We start from the raw sequence: 18,805 nt of genomic DNA, 5'->3' as shown, positions 1-18,805 counted from the left end.
CTCGGTTTCATTTTGACTTCGAGGCCCTGCGGTTTCCTGAGGTGTAAATTAACAGAGTCACTCTTTTGATTACCAGATCCCACTGTGTCAGCACACTTCTCCTGATTGCAGGATGGGTGAGCTGATTGGCTGATTATAAAAGGGCCAATAAATTGATATAATCACAAGCCAATCAAAACACAGTGTCCTGAAGAGCAATTAGACGTGCTGTAGGGAGGTTAACGTCCTGGTGATGCGAAAACAGATGACGAGAGAAAGAAAGAGAAGGTGAAAGATTGACTTTACTCAGTTTTCACTTGTCTTTCATTATTTCCGCTCACTAATTTTCTTCACATCTTCTCTTCTTTCTGTCAGTTTCATATTGAAAGTGTCAGCTAATGTAAAGGGCTTTGGTATAAAAGGCTTTCAGAACGGGATGTGACATTTTCTGGCTGCAGGATAAATCACATACATTTTACTTACGCCTGCACACACACGCACACACACACAAATCAATAGCGTGATAGTGAGGCTGTGCAGCAGGTCTCTCCTCTTTTTCATAATTGAAAGTGAGATGTGATCAAAAACAAAAGTCACGGTGGAGTGAGCACATAAAACTCCAAGACACGCGCATAAATGTGCACGTAGTGTATGCAGATTTATTTCATGCAGCTATACACAGCCGTCTCTCATGCTGCGTGCACACACACACACACACACACACACACACACATACACGCACACGCACACACGCGCGCGCGCGCACACACACACACACACACACACACACACACACACACAGTGGTATAGTAGTGCTGACCTGGTGTTATCAGAGTCGATGGTGTGAAACAGCTTCTCCAGCTCTTCCTCGTTCAGCGTGCCATCGGAGAAGAAAGCCTGGAACTCATCCAGAGACAGCTTACCATCATCTGCAGGAGACACACACACACACACACACACACACAAACACGACTGTGAAATAATTTGCAGTAGAAAGCAACCTCCGTGTATGCCAAAAAACGTAAGGTTAGTCAATATTATTATCAGTTTATCGAATCTCCACTGTAACTGCCTGTACTTCTGTCTCAGACAAACTTTCCGCCTACCTCTAACCTTTACTTTGTGCGATCACCATCGCTGTTCCAAAATGCATCAAACGGACTATAAGATTATATGGCCCCAAACCCTTTTTATCTATTTCAAGGTTTTAGTTGTAGTTCTTTTAAGCTTGTCTGGGCCTGGCACGGATCTGCATCTCAGACCATTTAATAACCCTCTACTGTATGAGTCAGACTGAAGCCTCAGATACTTACAACTGTTCCTCGGTCTGTAACCTAGCACTCTGCTTTCTGAGAGGGCATTACAGCCATCCACTGTGGGGCAGCAAACCAGACGATGTGATAATAAGCGTACAAAGTCTAAAATACATCCATCTTTTACAACTTGTTTGTCTTTAGTCGCCCCTATCGTTGTTCTAAATTCATTCTTTTGTAGTCATAGTTGTGATGAGCGTTGTTACTTTTATTCATTCTTGATATTTACAACATGTCTGCTTTGCTGTACTGTGTTCCCACCCTCACACACACACACACACACACACACACACACACACACACACACATACACAAATGCTCAGTGTGATCCCAGCCTTCGGTGCTTTCTCAAGCTGCTGTGAAATCAATCCAGCATGCGCCGCAGTCTGCTACGAACCTTTAGCCGTATCCCTGCTGCCTGTCTGTCCGTCTGTCTCTGCACTTTGCTAAGCACACAAGGCCGATTATGTTTCAAGGCCTTTGGGGAAGCATCGATAACCAACAAGCTCTTGGAAAAATACTGGATTTCTGCGCCTGTTATGTCGACTCTCGAGCGCTACGAGCCTTTGTTGCCACGGCCCTGTGTTTCCCAGGGTGCTTCACTCCCTCAATGTGGTAAAAGAAACACCATCTCTGGTGTAGTGATGTCTGCTTCCTAAAGACTGCAACACTGTAGAATGATACCTGTACTCTTTAATTTCCCTTTTTAATTCATTACAATTAGAAAAAAGTAAATGTTTCAAGCCCTGGTTGACAGTTTTCTGTTTGCACCTGTGACCGCACCCAACAGTGATGTCACGGCGTACTGGAGCACACTTCTACATCACTGCAGCGGGATGAGAAGTTAAAACACCACAGGTCAACAAGATTTTCATGGGGGTGTTACTCAGTCCACCCCAAAATGTAAAATACATAGGATATTCTTTTATCTCTTTTACCCGTAGTGCTGTTTGTCAGTCAGGATTGTTTTGGTGTGAGTTGCTGAGTGTTGGAGATATCGTACCGTAGAGATGTCGGCCTTCTCTCCAATATAATGGGACTACCTGGCACTCGGCCGGAGGGGCTCAAAGCGGCAAAAGAAAACATTTGAATGTATCTAATCTCACCAGCAATGTCTCTTTCCCAAAAATCATGACCCGGTGACTTAAGATAATCTACAGACCTTGTTGTGAGCGGTTTGATGTAGGAACTATTTTCTTTCTACCGAACTACACCCACCAACCGTATCACCGCACAGAATAAAGCGCGCATCTACTCATGGACCAGAGGCTTGTGACGGCGCGAGATGTAAACATTATAGCGTCCTCCTCGGCTGAGATGTAACGTTAGCGGGCTCACTGGTTCCGGGTGAGCTAGCAGGGTTAGCTATAAGCTATAAACCTCAGCCTCTCGCCCGGGAGTAGATGCCTGCTTCCTTGTGCGCGGTGATACGGTTGGCGGGTTCTGTAGAAAGAAACGAGCTCCAACATGAAAATGCTCACAACAAGGTCTGTCATTCAAATCTGACATCATTCATCATTAGTAACAGGTTTTTATTCTGCACCTAGAGTCCTTTTACAACCAATCCAACAACCAACCAACTGACCGTTTTCTGCGGTGGAGTGGTGGCGATGCAGCAGGGAGTGGCTGTCCATGGCTTTTCACTCTATCCGGCTTGTTTCTGCTTGCTAGAACGCCTGACTGTCTGTCTCACCACATGATGCAGAGCTAGATATCAAATATTAATTCCTTGCCCTCAAAGTGCGTTTGTCCTTGAGTGTGGCTGACTGGATGCAGCAGGTTGAGCAGTGGGACCACTGCAGAGCGCTGGGAACCCACCAGGGACAGGAGGACTACAGCCGTACAAGAGGGTTGCATTGAAATGTGCTGCTGTTAAAGTCTGCCTCATCGATTCCCTCTGCTGGTTTTCAGTTACAGGATTTGGGGCGAGCATATGTTTGTGAAATCTCATTTTATTACCAAGAATGTGTTCATATTATATTGCCCCTTTCTTTAATTCTGCTGCTATTTCCTTGCCTCTGTTTACTGTGTCTGAGTGTGGCTGACACACATCCAGAGGAGACACAGAGCTCTCTGGCTTGGCTGGAGTTTGGACCACTAAGGAGAAAAGGCTTCACATGCTTTTGGAAAACAGACTGTCAAAAAAAAACTTCCAGAAACTCCAGAACCATAAGCCATTCCACACTCTTTTTGGCCGTCATCTCAACCACGCTTCGCACCCGTCTTCCTATTAGTCTCACCATATCTTTCATCCCTCCCCTCTCTCTTCCAGTTCCTTGCTAGAGAAACACAAAGACGGAGCAGTCTCTCCGATGTTGCGCCACGTTGATTCCCGCTGCCCCACCGTGGTGCCAGGTAAGACACAACGCTTGGCATAACCTTTCCTCGACAGAAGGCGTGTTCGTTTGTTTGAGGCGGACTTCTGAAAAGCCACCTCTTGTGTTTCACAGCACCGGCCCCCACTCTCCATGTCCGCCCAAGCTCGACTGTTTATCCGAACTCTGAGGCCGTGGCTATTTCTAACCTGCTCCTCTCTGGCGCAGCAGCGAGGCAGCAAGCAGAGGCACTGGTGTTTAATTCAGCAGTGACCCAATTTACTGCGTGCAGCCAGCTAGCCTTGTTAGACCCTCGTAGGAATTCTCCAGCAACACACACACACACACACACACACACACACACACACACACACACACACACATACACCACGCTAACAAGGCAGATAGCTAGCTAACTCTTGTTTTCTAAAGCCTGAAAAACTCAAAAATTACACATCAAAAAACTACAGCTTTTATTATCCCTGACCTGAACTACCACTGTCTAATAGTCTAATGTGTTATTTTTCGTCACATGATGGCCTCTCACACACATGTATTTGTGTTCTGCTACTTGCTCGTTCTCCATTGGGAAATTCTTTTTTTTTGTGCATTTACCAATAGGACCGCCTAGGCATTATGATGAGCTACTGAAGAGCATACATAGAACATTTCAGCTGCCCCCCATCATCGGAGGCCTGGTCCTCAAGCCACCGATTCACCCCTGCAACTCCTTTAGGAAAACCCCATTATAAATAAAGCAACAACAACCCTGACAGCCGCTCTCCTCGCTAACCTCATAAATTGGCTACAGAGGAGGCGATGCAACAGCCGAGAGCATCGTGTTTCCCCAGCGAATGAGACGCTGTAGATTTGCTCTATCGGCTGAAATCCCCATTATTTTACAGTGCAAAATGGGCCATGGAGAGAAATCATTTTCATGCAAAAGGAAATCACCCGAACTGTAAACATGTCGTCGAAAAACATCAGGGAGGAGATGAGAAGGAACCGTTTTCATCCAGTTTGGGGTGAATGATGTTAGAGGCCACAGTTACACAGCGGTGGAGTGTAAACAAGAACATAGGGTTAGGGGAAATGTCCAACCAGCCAATATATTTGTTCAGTCGCCATACTCTACAAGTACATTTGCTCAAGTACTGTACATAAATACTAAATTTCAGGTAGCGAGTATTTCCTTTCTATGCAACTTTATACTACACAACTTTTCAAAGGTATCAAAATCCACCTTCTACCACCTCTGAAACGTTCCTTTAAAAGAGGTGTGACATACCGTGTTCCCAAATCACTTGTTTCCCACGAATCTCTAAGAAATGGGAAGACACGAGGTGACGTGGGTTAGGGGTCGTTTGGATGTGTGCGTGTGCCAGCGTTTTACCACGACGAGAGTCAAGTCAATAGTCACTGAAACTGAAACGTTGGCCCGCCAATGTACAACACTGCATAGCATCCTCCGGTGAATTAGCGTTTGCATTGCTGCGTTTTGAGTCCTTTTCATTTTTGGCTAACACAAACTCTTGCTAATGCAATGCAATGGCAATATTAAATTATGGAAATCACACACACTCACACAGACCTACGTGGACAGAGAGTTCTGTGTACCTTTGGGCTTAGGTAGAGAAGCTGCCGGCTGTCTCTGCCTTTTTCTGCTGTTCTTCTTCACTCTTCAAAAGTTAGTTTGTTGTCACATTTACGCACTTTCACAGACAGTCTGTCGTTATGCCTGCCACGTTGTTTTACGTACAATGTAATATACTCATGCAAATCTGTGCCACAGTTAATTCAGATCCGCTCGTCAGCCGGTCATTGTCTGATTAAATCATAAATGAATGAATCAAAAGTTACTGCACACCTCACAGAGCAGTTGATTTTGATTGTGAAAAAAAAAGGAAAAACAAATCTTCCCTCCATATCCTGCAGATTGAATGAAACCCTGCTTCATTTCCTCCTAATGCCAAGTCATTATAACGCCCAGAGAAGGAGTCATAAACAGCACGACATTTTCAGACCTTTTCTTTCATCAACGTTCCTAATTTTGTAAACGCCGCACAGGAAATCATGCGACTAAAATCCTCCTTGTTCAGCCAATCATGGAAAAATGCACATCTCCATAACTGCGGTGCCCTCGGTAGCGTTGCAAATGACAGAGTGCGTGGAATGCCATCCACGCACTCTGTCATTTTCAGGCTGAATTCATTCAAGAGCGATTCAGGGTTTGATTCACCTTTGGTAAACATGACAGGGTTGTTGCTTGTCGCATGCACGACCGATTTAAGTCCTTTTTTTTTATTTTCCAGAGCAACCAACCGGCATTAAAAAAAAACTGTAGCTGCCTTCGCTCTGATCACTCACTTTGTGCTTACTGCGTCTGTAAGGATAGATGATCCAATTTGATAATCAGATAAGGAACTATGGAATTCATTATTTTTATAATTTTATTCAAATGAACAAATGATTGGTATGTCAACGATTAGCACCCAATCACATCACATTCATCATGTCCATGAAACATAAACTGGCATCGACTGTGAGTTCCTTCTGTTCCAGTAAAGCCGTAAACGCGTCTGTTTACTTTCTGACCGCCTGCCACGGCTGTGTTCAGACAGATAAGAACTGCGTTAAAAAAAAAAAGAAGCTACATTTTCAGTGAGACCACAGCGCTGCTCCTGATGCAAAAAAAGAAAAGCGCCTTTCAGCAAAAGAGTTGAACTGCATTGAACATTTGCAGTCATTGAGACAGAGGGTCAAATGACTGTTGCCTTGATAACACTCTATGGTTAGCCAGCGTGCCGCAACTTAGCTACGGGGCATGAGTTGGTTGGTTGGAACGTTAGTTGACAAAGTCATTTGCAAACGGAAAAGCTAGTTAGTATCATGGAGCCAACGCTCCAAATATAATATATACACAGTACAGATCGTAACTTCGTTCTAAATATGATCAACATGATTGTAATGTAACCTCACATCGCTGGTTTGGCCGGTGCGACAGGATGCTGACTGCAGTTCACTCAACAACCACCGGTGTCCTTATTTTGAATAGAAGTAGTTTGTGAAAAATTCAGTTGTAAAAGATTTGATTAGGGAGCGGAAAGGATTCAGACGACTTGATAAGTGGACTTCATACTGGACTAAAATGCTATTAAACCCCAACTATATAAGACAATATAATCATCATGCAAGAAAACATATATCTTTGATATACAAGAACGAGTGTATTGAAGCAGCTTGTTCATTGGTGCAGCACCACGCTGCTGCCTGTGTTTGGGTTCTCTCTCTGTTTGGGTTTGTTCGTGTTAATTGGAATTGATCTATTTATCCTCAGGTCTATTTCGGACTCTCTGGGTCTTTTACAGATGGTATCTTTTATAAAAATGAATATATGCACATCGGGTTCAGCTACGTTTTCTATATGTCTATCGCAACACGCTCACACTATCACAGACCCTTGCATCTTTTTGCAGCCCCCGTCTCTGGTCCGGTCTAAAGCGTAGTTTTTACTCGCTGTAATGAAGCCAGAGGGCATACAAACAAAATCAACTGTGAAGAATCAAAAAAACAACGAGTGTAACCCTGAGATACGCCCATAACATGTGGGTTCAACCGGGAAAAAGCCATAAACTAACCCTCCATAATGACGAGGAGGGACGCGCGGCGCGCTCACCAAGTTCAGAGGTGCAACACCAAGCGCCACGACCACTTGCGGGGCTACGCGCAACACCAGTATAAACTAAGCTTGACTCCCCCCCTCGCTGTGGAGGGAGACTAATCCCTGCTCTGGAATAATACCAGCATTTCTGCACCAGCGAGTGGAGCCTCTGTGTTTGACTAGTGCAGAGGGAGGCCTCGTCTTCTGGAACATCAGGACGGAATGAAAGGGTTGAGGGTGAACACCCTGGGGTAGAGACGTCAGGATCTACGACACAAGATATTCACTAATACAGAACTTGAGTGCTTGGTGTGTGTGTGTGTGTGTGTGTGTGTGTGTGTGTGTGTGAGAGAAAGGAAGAAATAAAGAAAGCGTGAATGGACGGTCAGAGCGGTGGACCCACTGCGCTAACTGCTCTCTCTTTTCTCAGTTCAGACTAAAGAGAAGCAATTAGCGCTTCCTTCTTCCTGCTGGGCTCCACATCCTGCACACCGCACTGAAGAGGAAGAAGGACGGTGTGGGCCTCGCCTCCACTACGTGTCTGAGAGACACACACACACACACACACACACACACACACACACACACACACACACACGCCTGGCTCCACGTGTTTTTTTTTTTTTACATCAATTTAATCATGTTTGTTTCTAAAGAAGTTATTTGTTCTTGCTTTCCAGTCTCCAGTCTCTCCTCAGCGTTTGTCTTGCTGTTTAGCATTATTTTTGGGGCGCTACATGATGGGTTGTCATAGCAACAAGAAGAGGGGAATTGACCCTCCTTTCAAGCTTGGGATTTTGCCATCTCTTTCTCCCTGTTTACACCATTAACACACACACACACACACACACACACACACACACACTTTCTCCGTTTCTCCTTTTTTCCATTTCTCTTCTACTTTCTTATCTTCCTCTTCTGTTCACATAACAACTTCCAATCCTCTTGTTTTAAGCATTTCTCGTCTTTCTCATCTTTTCTTTTCCCTCTCTCTTTATTACTTCTGCAGTCACAATCACCTGCTTTGTCAGTGAGAGAAAAAGATTTGTTCTACAAGCTGGTAATTCCCTCTTTGTTGGAATTATCTCTCAAACAATTCTTATCAGCAGCCGTTAGGGAGAGGAGTGTGTGTGTGTGTGTGTGTGTGTGTGTGTGTGTGCGCGTGTGTGCGTGTGGCTGCATGTGGCTGCCAGTGAGCGGTTTCATCTGATAGATGAGGAACAGGAGTGATTCTCACTGAGCTGTCAGCTCTTGTCCTTTCTCCCTATCCATCACTACAGCCCACCTGGACCACACACATACACACACTCACACACACTCACACTCACACACACACACACACACACACACACACACAAACACTCATAATTTGGCATCTCACTAAGCACTCCCTAAAGAAGCATTGTCTAAAAAAAGAAAAAAAAGGAACAGCAGTGTCTTACTTTCTAACCAATCAGCTTCCTCTGCTGTTGACAGGAACGTCTTGATGGCTCTGCTGAAGTGTCCTTGAGCAAGACACTGGATTAAAGCATTACACCGTTATTGACTGGTGTCTTTGCCGTCTGATTCCACAGCAAGTGTAAACAGATGCTCATTCGAAGCCGCTCGGTATTCCTGGTTAACACGACGCCATCAGATTAAGTGATGCCAATACCTGTAGAACAACTGGCCCTCGTTACAGTCAACACTTCATCTGAGCTTTTAGTACAGTCGTCTGTTTAAAAGGTTCACGAGTTCACGTTCACGTTCATGTCCGGGGCTCTTATACAAACACTCTAAACCGCTGTAGGATACTGGAGAAATACAATTTACTGAGCTTTACTGAGGATGTTTGATTCATTTTGAGTTTGTGCCTGGTTTATAACATTTTGAATGGTTTGGCCACTAGAGCGTCTTTGTACTCGCTCTGTAAATTCGATTTGATTCTCAAGAATATCCTCCATACGAGATTGAGTGAGATTGACAGTGAGCTTTCTCTGTAAAAGCTGCAATTGAGCGGAACGCGCAGCCCGACGATGTGAGGAGCTGCAGCTCTATTAGCACTTTCACAACTGTTAAAAGCTGATCAGTTCTGTACTTAGTTACCTTGAAATCTGTCTCATCGGTCTTCATGGCTTATGTCAAAAATACAAAGAATATTCCATTACTCACAGTGGGTCATCAACTCTACCACACTCACAGTGTTTGAAGACAAAAAGACTCAAAAGAAACAGCAGTGATCATGGATAACTGTGTGCATTCATCCTTAACCTTGTGATAAGTCTTGAAATGAAATATCAATGAAATTTGAACCGGATCTCTTAAATATATATATATATATATATATATATATATATATATATATATATATATAATTTATTTTAAAAGGCAACCTTGTATTTTTAGCCCATCACATCATTATCTACAACGAGGGAACAAATACATTTTTTGGTTTTTGGAGGTAATAAGCTGGAATGACTCAGTGACCTTTAACTGTTACCGCTAACATCTCAGAGTAAAACACAATGCTGTTATCAACGTTCAATGGAGAGAGCTGCATTATGGGAAACGGAGGGTGAGACAGAAGGAGAATGACATGCAACAATGGTCCCTGGTTGGAAGCTGAACTGGGCCCTAACGGGCCACCAGGACGCCCCGTGGATCCAGCTTTTAAAAGCTCTCCTTGGTGCAACGATGAATTCTTCTGACACCCAAGACTTAAGAACTGTCTGCTGAAAAAAAAACACTGCATTGACAAGAATGTCAGATTGAAAAGACCAGCATGAACTGCCCTGAAATGGATCATGTGAATTTGGTTGGTTCTTGCATTTGAAAGGGTTATGTTTTAATGTGAAATCATACATCCATCTGAAACAACTTTCAAGCCTCTGCAAATTGACATTCATACTGTACTGAAATGAATGAAAACCTATAAAAATCCATCTAAAAACCTTTCAATAATAGTCAATACAGTAGTCTATACAGTACCGCAAATATGCTGCTCCACACTTTGGGCCCCTGACAAGAGCTCAACAGCACGGCTGTATAATCTCTGTCATGTTCCAGGGCGCCTGTCCGTCACCACTGGGAATCATTTCCGTTTCTGCCCCCAGTGTACAACATGTTGTGTCAATTTGTAGTTAATGAGCTTCGTTCACAACCGTCACTGATGTCTTTTACATCCAACAACATACATGTTGTTTATATATATATATATTACAAATATCTGGAAAGGCACACGGGCAGAATGAATACGCAGTGTGTGAGACTTCACAAGCCGCTGTGTGTTCGGTTAGAGCGTCGCCGTCCTCCCAATTTGTAATAAAAACAGAGACGTGGTTCATAATTTTTCTTAATGAGAAGGATATGATCCTCTCTCCGTCTCCTCAGAGACAGATGGCTCCCTGGTGTAAACAATACCATGTCTGTCTGTCTGGATGAAGAGATGAGCCACAGTGGATGATCATCATTCACCCTTATCTATTTTCTGTCTCAGCGGAGAGTAGAATGATATGTAATCATCATCAATCTGCTGGCTGAACATGATAATGTTATTATTAGAGGAGTGTGGCAGCGCACAAAACAATGGGTGCTGAGAAGATGTGTGTGTGTGTGGGTCTATCCTAATGATGAGTAATCCTAGGTGATGGCAGATAATAGCAGCGTGTCAGGATTGTGAGGATGATGCATTCAGGTGCCGGGCTTCACCGTGGATCCCCCATCCCCACCCACCCATCTGAAAACCCATTGGCAGCCTCTCCTGCTACAATCAGCCCTTTTGGGGGGGGGGGGGGGGGGGGCCTCATCTGCACAGAGGGTGTTTTATGGTTCCTCTTACAGACAGATATGCTCCTTCACCGGCCCGTAATTGACTAGCATTACCCACGACGGTGCGTTTTTAACGCAGCGCGATGGTGGTTAATGGCAGATAATAGAACGCCAGCGCACCAAACGAGGTCGTCTTCGCGCGCCGCGTCGGCCCTCTTTGTTGTTAATGTTATCACGCAGCGCCCCGCCGACTCGGCAGATTAACGAATTTACCAGGGGAGCTGTCCGTATTGTGCTAATGCATGGACGGGTTTGATGCTTCATTACAAGCATCGAAGTATCTTCTTTTGTTTAAAACCAAGCGCTTTAGATGCGAGATGATAATATGTATTGCCTCTCACTACTAGGGAATCCTTTCCATGTCGCCTGACTTCAAAATCATGTTGTCGTCTCCCCAATTTTGTTTGATTTACTCACAAAAAATGTCTTTAGAAGTATATTTTCTTTCTGTTCAGCTGCCATAATCCAGATGGAATAAGTGAGGAGTTGATCAAAATGTTGATCCCTTTCAGTGAGCGAGTGCTTGGTGGACTCTCTGCTGCTGCCCTGCCCTCTCGATGGTGGAGGCAGGGCATTGGTTGGGCTACTGCCCCACCGAGGGTTGTGTTGGCCCCACCATGGATCAGAAAGAATAAACCGACCCGTTTTTAACCTTATGTGGACCGACAGCGCCTCCACATCTTAACAGTGATGGAGTTGAAATAACATGAATAGTATTGTGTGAACTAGTAGCAGCGACCGTCCACGTCTGTTGCTCTTGATGTGAGTTTTGCGTGTGATAAAAGGACCCATAGAAGCCTTATGCGTGGCATTTCTAGGTGTTGGGAGAGGTGCTATTCTATTGTGTAATGCATTCACATTGACATTCTGACATTGATTTGAGCCTCTGCACTGTATGGATTAGCCCCACTGTAGTTTAGCCCCAATACATACTCTGCTGCCGCTAATGGGTGGAGGTTGTGAAGGTAAGAGGACGACTAGTTGTTCCACTCAGGGCTGGAAATGGATGGATGCTCTGGTCTGGTTTGGTTCAGACTTGGAGGGTGTGTGAATCTCCCGAGGCTAATTGTGTTCTAGCTGCTGCTGGTCAGTAAGCAGATTGTGCAGATATAGAGAACCATTTGGAACCATGTTTTTTGCCTCTTTAAATACAGAAGACGTGTGTGGAGGCTTTGGAGTTGTTTGAAAAGTGCTTTTGAGGAAGCTGAGCTAAGTACCCAAAAAAACAAAGTAGTAAGCAATGTAACTAGTTAATTTTACTGTTGAGTAATGTATTTGTATTGTATTTTGATGATCAATTCATTACATGTTTCAAGTAACTTAAACAACACTGGAAATAAGTCTCATATTTTCTGCTTTTTTTCACTTGACGGCTTTTTAAAAAAAAACAACCTGACTGACTGTAATTAAGGGATATAAAATAGCATGAATAAACACGAATAAGGTGCCTCCATCACTGTCATAATGTAGGTTAGGATGTTATTGTGAGCAAAGACAAATTTAATCAGCTGCTGAGTCAATCCCAGTAGAGCTCAAACCTCGAGACGTACCATCGAGCACCGTTGACGGCATCAGCCTTCTCATTACCGGCTGCAGCTTGTCGGCTCAGCCGTCGACGCCTCGGTCACAGTCAGATTTCTCCAAATTCCAGCCAGATGTTTGAGACGACGCAAAGTGCTCCACAACGGCAACAATTACACTCAACGGGCTGGAATGGCACTTGAGTTTACGGAGAGTTTCACATGGCCTATGCAGTGTAATGATTAATAGAGCTGTAGAAACGTGGGACAGGGAGAGATTTAAAAAAAAAAAAAAAAAAGGACAGAGATGGAGAGGGGAGGGACTGAGAGACTCAACTCAATGTGAGGAACAAATGGATAGAGGAATAGAGAATAGAGAGGAGGAATCAGAGAGAGAAAGTGAAACAGGAGTGAAAATGACAACGTGTCAGCTTCCCTTTACGCTTATTCTCCAGGCCTTCTTCCTAATCATTCCCTCCCTCCTATTTTTCTCCTCGTGCAAACAGCTATGCACTCCCTCCTTCTTCACACAGAACTAATGAAAAAAAAAAAAATATTTCCATGGGGGATTAAAATGTTTCAATTTGATCCAACCCCCCCACTCCCCCCATCCTCTCTCTCTCTCTCTCTCTCTCTCTCTCTCTCTCTCTCTCTCTCTCTCTCTCTCTCCCATGGAACGCGGCATCCTCATAAAAGAGAAGATAAGAGAAGAAGGGAGCGGAAGAGAATGGTCGAAGTTTCCTTTATTCATTTTCTGTCAGCGAGCAAAGCCGTAGGGCTGAAGGAGGATGAGCGGCAACGAGGCAGACAGTTAACAAGAGACTCTCACACACACACACACACACACACACACACTCCCAACAGCGTGGATCCACTCTGGAAGTGTTCAGTATGGCCCCGACACGCATACAGATACACAATCCTTTGCGTTGACGGCTCATTCTCTGTGTTCTCTTATATGAGCTGCTAATATCGGTTAGCTGAAAATAGAATTTCTGGTCTTTAACTTCATGTGTTTTTTGTATCTGTTCATCTTGGCTGCAGTGAGATTAAAACACAAGATACAGAGATAAGGTGCCTGGCAGGGATGGAAAACATGACGATTCGTCCTTGCATCTCGTCTGCGGTCGGACGGAACACGGATAATCTTTGCATGAGAATGTCCTGCAGTGTCTGAGAGACGTCAAAAATTCAAATGTATTGGTTTTGCTCATGTGCCTATTTCTATTCAGGGTCACTGGGGACCGGATGATATCCCACCATGCATTGGTTTTGAAGGAGCACAATGAGTCGCTCATCACTGTTCACACAATGAAGGAAAACCTCATTCAATATTTGACCTCTACGTAATGAAAAAAAAAAAAAAACCCCGAGCAAACAAATGCCAGCTCCACACAGAGAGGACCCGGTCTGGGATTTAAACCCAGGTCGCTCTCGCTGTGAGGCGCCGCCGCAAACCCCCGAGCCGAGCTAAAATTACAGTTTTGAAAACCCCTTCTCTTAGAGACGTGACGCGGGTGTGTGTCTGTTGGTAACAGATGTTGTACTAGATGCCAGCTGCGAGGCGAATAGAAAATCCAACTCGACAGTAAATCAGTGAAGTGTGTCAGTAATACGGGAGCAGCTGTGACGTGAGGCATTGAGAGAGAGTCTGACTTGATGTTGGCGCTACGTGGAAAATCATCAAAGTTATAATGAATTCTGATCCATTGGGAACATGAATGTACTAAATTTCATGAAGATCCATTCAATAGTTTGAGACATCCTACAACACCACCAATATTAGCCTCATGGTGGCACACAGGAAAAAAGTAAGGGATCACCAAAGTCATTAGGTTTCATCCTCTGGGCACCATGACTGTGAAACATGTTAAAATATTTAAGTCTGGACCAAAGCAAGGCATCCCTAGAGACATGCTGCTAGCATGGCTGAACAAAGCCTACAAAAAACATTCCTGAATCTTCTAAATAGTTAATAATCGATAGTTGATTTGTTTGTGTTGATCGGTTGAATGTTTGATTAAGCCCACCTGGAAATCTAAAAGAACATGTTGTCACTCAGCTCAGCGTGTCCTCAGAGTGAGCCACACCTGAATGCAGATTACGTACTGAAGGCCCACAGTTTGTGAGAAAAGCAAGTCCTCAGCAAAGTGTGGTAGTCTTGCAGAGGATTTTTTTTGGGAGGGCAGAAAAGGGTGTGTGTGTGTGTGTGTGTGTGTGTGTGTGTGTGTGTGTGTTGGGGGGGGGGGGGGTAACTTTAGTGTCATGGCAACAGCAGCCCATGAGGCCTGATGGGAGGAGAACAGAGGGATGCTGTAACCAGAGGCAACGGAGTGGTAACTAGGGTTACTGTTGCCTTGATCTGAGCAGAGGTAAACTTCTTGTTCAGTGCTTTATTACAGAATGCTAAAAAGAAGGCAAGAAACCTAATGTCCTCCTTTATGTGCAGTCCTCCTTTGCTCTGTCAGGACTGATTATCACTACGCTCAATCATGAGTTGGCTGGTAAATATGAATCGCATATGAAAATGCATGTGCATTGTAAGCTGTGTCGTCCTAGTGGTGAGCAGTTAGAGAGGTTCACCGATCTCACATAACAGTGCAGATAATACAAAGAAAAGCTTGGAACTCACAAAAACAAAAATGGAGTCACTGTTTGAGTTAACTCCATCACGACCTTTAGGCAGTTATTATGCACATGACACACACACACACACACACACACACATGCAGACACACCCGACGAGGCCACCGTGTTAATTACGAGGCACGTAAATGTCATGTCTTAAGTGACCCTGGTGCTTTCAAGCTCATAACAGAAGACCCCCACTCCTCCATTCACACACACACAGATACTAATCAGAGCACACACATCCTCTCCTGAGTGGCAGCTCCCGACCGCTGCTCATTAACAGTTGAAAAAGTCAGGAATTAGCAGCCGCTGCTAGATTCTCTCCCAATATGAAGCTGAAATAAGAACAAACGCTCAGCAGCCTTGCCACCAATCATCAGCGCTGCCAATCATCCACCGTGGTTGCGCTCGCCATGGTAACCCCACAGCTTTCTGATGCTGAGGCGCCTCGCTTTTCAAATGCCGATGCCGGCTACTTCCTCTGCTAATAACGTCGTAATCCAGCGGCGAGCAAATTATATAGCGAGATAATGGTTGCCTCTTCCAAAAGCTGCATTGTCAGATGTCACAAAACTTCATTACTTGTCTCTCTCGAAACTATCGCACAAACAACGCAGGGATAGTGTGCTAAACACACTGAGACACCAGAGGACATCCACACTTCAGAGACTTTTGGTCCAATTTAAAGTTTGTGTTGTGCGCCGGTAAGTTAGCCTGATAAGCTAACTGTTGTCATTGTTTTTACCTTTAGTATTCAATCAGACTTGCGGCTGAGTTCTTATGAATCAACGCTAGAATTTGCAATCAAGTGCACCCGTGGTGCACTACAATCCTAAATCCAAAAGAATACATTATCTGCCATAATCAGAATAAATTGTTGCGTCAGTTTGAAGGGTGTTGAAGAATGTGAAACACAAGCACAGGGGAGTTGTATGTGCGTGTGCCTTTACCAGATGAAATGATGTAGGTATTGCTGAACACATGTGCGCTGTGAACGCTGAGCTGCTCCAGGTAGGTGACAGCAGACTGCGTGGAACACGGTCATTCTATGCCGATTGCCGCTGGATCGTCAATGGTTTGATTCTATACCTGCTACCAGCCGAACTTCTTCTCCGTCCTTTAAATTATCTGTATAATCGATAATATATTATACACACACACACACACACACACACACACACACACACACACACACACACACACACACACACACACCCACCCACACACAGACACCACACCACACTCAATCAATCAATCAATCAATCAATGGGTGTAATCTGTTCAAGACACAATACAGCTCTGATCTCATCACTGTTTGTTATTTCAGATTCTAAAGGGGATCTTTGGTCGTGTGTGTGTGTGTGTGTGTGTGTGTGTGTGTGTGTGTGTGTGTGTGTGTGTAGGTGTGTGTGTGAGAGAGAGTGGTTGAAAAGGCCACATCAGTGAAGCAATGATTGTCTTCCGTACTTCCGGCACTTAAGTGGAGAATCTGATTGGACTGATTAAAGGCTTTGCTTTGTTCCTGATGACTTGTTTATTCCCATAATTTCCTTGGCCTTTTGGTTTCAATATTTTCCTTTCTCATAACAGTAATCAATAATTTGCAGGTGGAAAAGGCTTGTCTGATGGCGCAAACATGCATTTTCCACTAAGGGTTATACTTAGTGCAGTCAATAGGTTTAAGTGCTTTTTGGTTAGTTTGGTAAGTCTATGATAAAGACCAGCGCAGTGTTTAGAGGCTTGTTTACACCACTGACAATACGGTTCAGCAGGCCAATGAAAGGCTTATGCTTGGGCCAACACCAGAGCTTTTTCACTCCGATTATAATCTCTGTTTGGGAAAACTGTGGTCCAAACAGGAAGTATAATGTTGCCATGGATTCAGCTAATTAATCTGTGAGCTACAACTTGAGCCCTGATGTTTTGGCCTATTTATATATATATATTTTCTCAAATTGGCATCATTAAAAATCATTAAAAGAAGGTGGAATTACCTATTAGAACTTCCTGTTTGCAAGGTACCCATGCATTACAGACAACTATCACTGGATTACTTTGACACTGAAGAAAACGTGATATGATTCTTAGGCAGTCTGACTCATGAAGAGTACAAATTTGATGCAAATTGCAGCAATTGGGAAGCTTGAAAGTACCATAATTGCCTCAATGAGGGCTGAAGCGGAGGAATAAAAATTATTCAATGCTGCCATGTCCACTGGAAGGTCTGGACGTGACAACCCTTATGAAAGCACTTCAGTTAATACAGACTCTGCTCTGATCTTTGTGAACTGGACTGTTTTTGCAATGAGGCTTATTTTCATAGAAAAGGGCCAATTTTGCACCAAAAGTATGCGTGTTAAATATTTTGAATACGCGCAAATAAGCGCAGGAGCACCGAGACGCCATTGGCTTGGCAGTTACGCGGTTTCTTTTAGTCTTATTTGTGCAGGTTTAGCAGACGCAGATCCACAGCGAATCCCGTTGTGGATTCGCCCGCGAGAGCTTTTACATGCTTTAGAGAAGAGATCAGCAGCCGGAGGAAGGATGGAGAGAGTTTAGAACAGGCCCTGTTACACGGGCACGCGGGAAAAAAAGTGTTTCACACGCTATCTGAGAGAGAAGTAGAGGGATGCACAGTGAGAGGCCGAGGGAACGGGAAGCTGGGAGAATATGAGGGAAGAGTCGGGAGGACAGGGAGCGGAACATACAGAAGGGGGTGCAGTGAGGAGAGGGAGAGAAGGATGAAGGTGCCAAATGCCCACTCATCCCACAGGCGGCTCAGCTTTGCCTCAGCAGTGCTGCCAAATTTGGCTCGACCGGGGGGACTTGCCACGAGAGCAACAAGGCCGTTTAAAAAGCCTTGCTGCAGAGGGGGGGGGGGGGGGCAGATCGAACAGGAGAGATGAGAAGGCCCGAAGGAAAGGAAACTCAGTTGATTGAAAGGATTTCTTTTGACTGATATGAAGGAAGAAGAAGTTAAAACTTCCAATAGGTCTTCCGGACTCTTTTTGTTCAAAATAATAATCTACAATTTGAAAAATTCTCAAGAAAAACTATTCTAAAATCATAAAATATCTGTGGTACAAATGAAAAGAAACTCAAACTTTGGTTGCCTCTTGCAAAGTTCAGCTATTTTTGAATCTTTTGAAATCCAAAACCAGAAGGCTAATAGATTAAAGACATATCATATTCTACTCTTACTCTATTCGATTTCAAAATGTTGTGCCCAAATCCAAGCATCCTCCCCTCTTCTCCTATCCTTGAATAAAAAAAGCATGCTTATAAAATTAAGAAATCTGTATCTAAAGGCTTCCATTTTGGCAGTTTCTATGCCGTCCAAATACATCAAGTGAACGAGGAGAAAAGAGGCGGGATTGAGCCGGACCAAGTGGAGGGCAGAAAAGCGGCAGGTGAGGCAAACGTCTTCAAAGGGCGTCTTAACTCCCGAGCCTTTGATCCAAATCCAGACGACCAAGAAGGCGAACAAAGAGAAGCCAATCCTCTCCGCTCTCCTCCCTCCCTCGCTCTTTCTTCTGCAGGGCCACCGAAGGACCCTGCGCACAATCCTTTTACTCTCCA

At 44.3% G+C, this 18,805-nt stretch overlaps 1 protein-coding gene across 2 annotated transcripts in view; it reads right to left on the bottom strand.

Annotated features, from left to right (window-relative positions):
- Positions 1–18,805, bottom strand: part of necab2 (N-terminal EF-hand calcium binding protein 2) — a 108,265-nt gene that overhangs the window by 72,794 nt on the left and 16,666 nt on the right. For both annotated transcript variants that reach the window (XM_068731963.1, XM_068731964.1), the window contains exon 3: positions 800–908. In XM_068731963.1, coding sequence (XP_068588064.1) covers positions 800–908 — 109 coding nt within the window. The remainder of the gene's footprint in view (positions 1–799; positions 909–18,805) is intronic.

This window comes from Cebidichthys violaceus, unplaced genomic scaffold, assembly GCF_023349555.1.
Source record: "Cebidichthys violaceus isolate CVI_PGR_0920_01 unplaced genomic scaffold, fCebVio1.0.p SCAF_55, whole genome shotgun sequence".
NCBI lineage: Eukaryota > Metazoa > Chordata > Actinopteri > Perciformes > Stichaeidae > Cebidichthys > Cebidichthys violaceus.
This window is presented reverse-complemented; position numbering and strand designations above follow the sequence as displayed.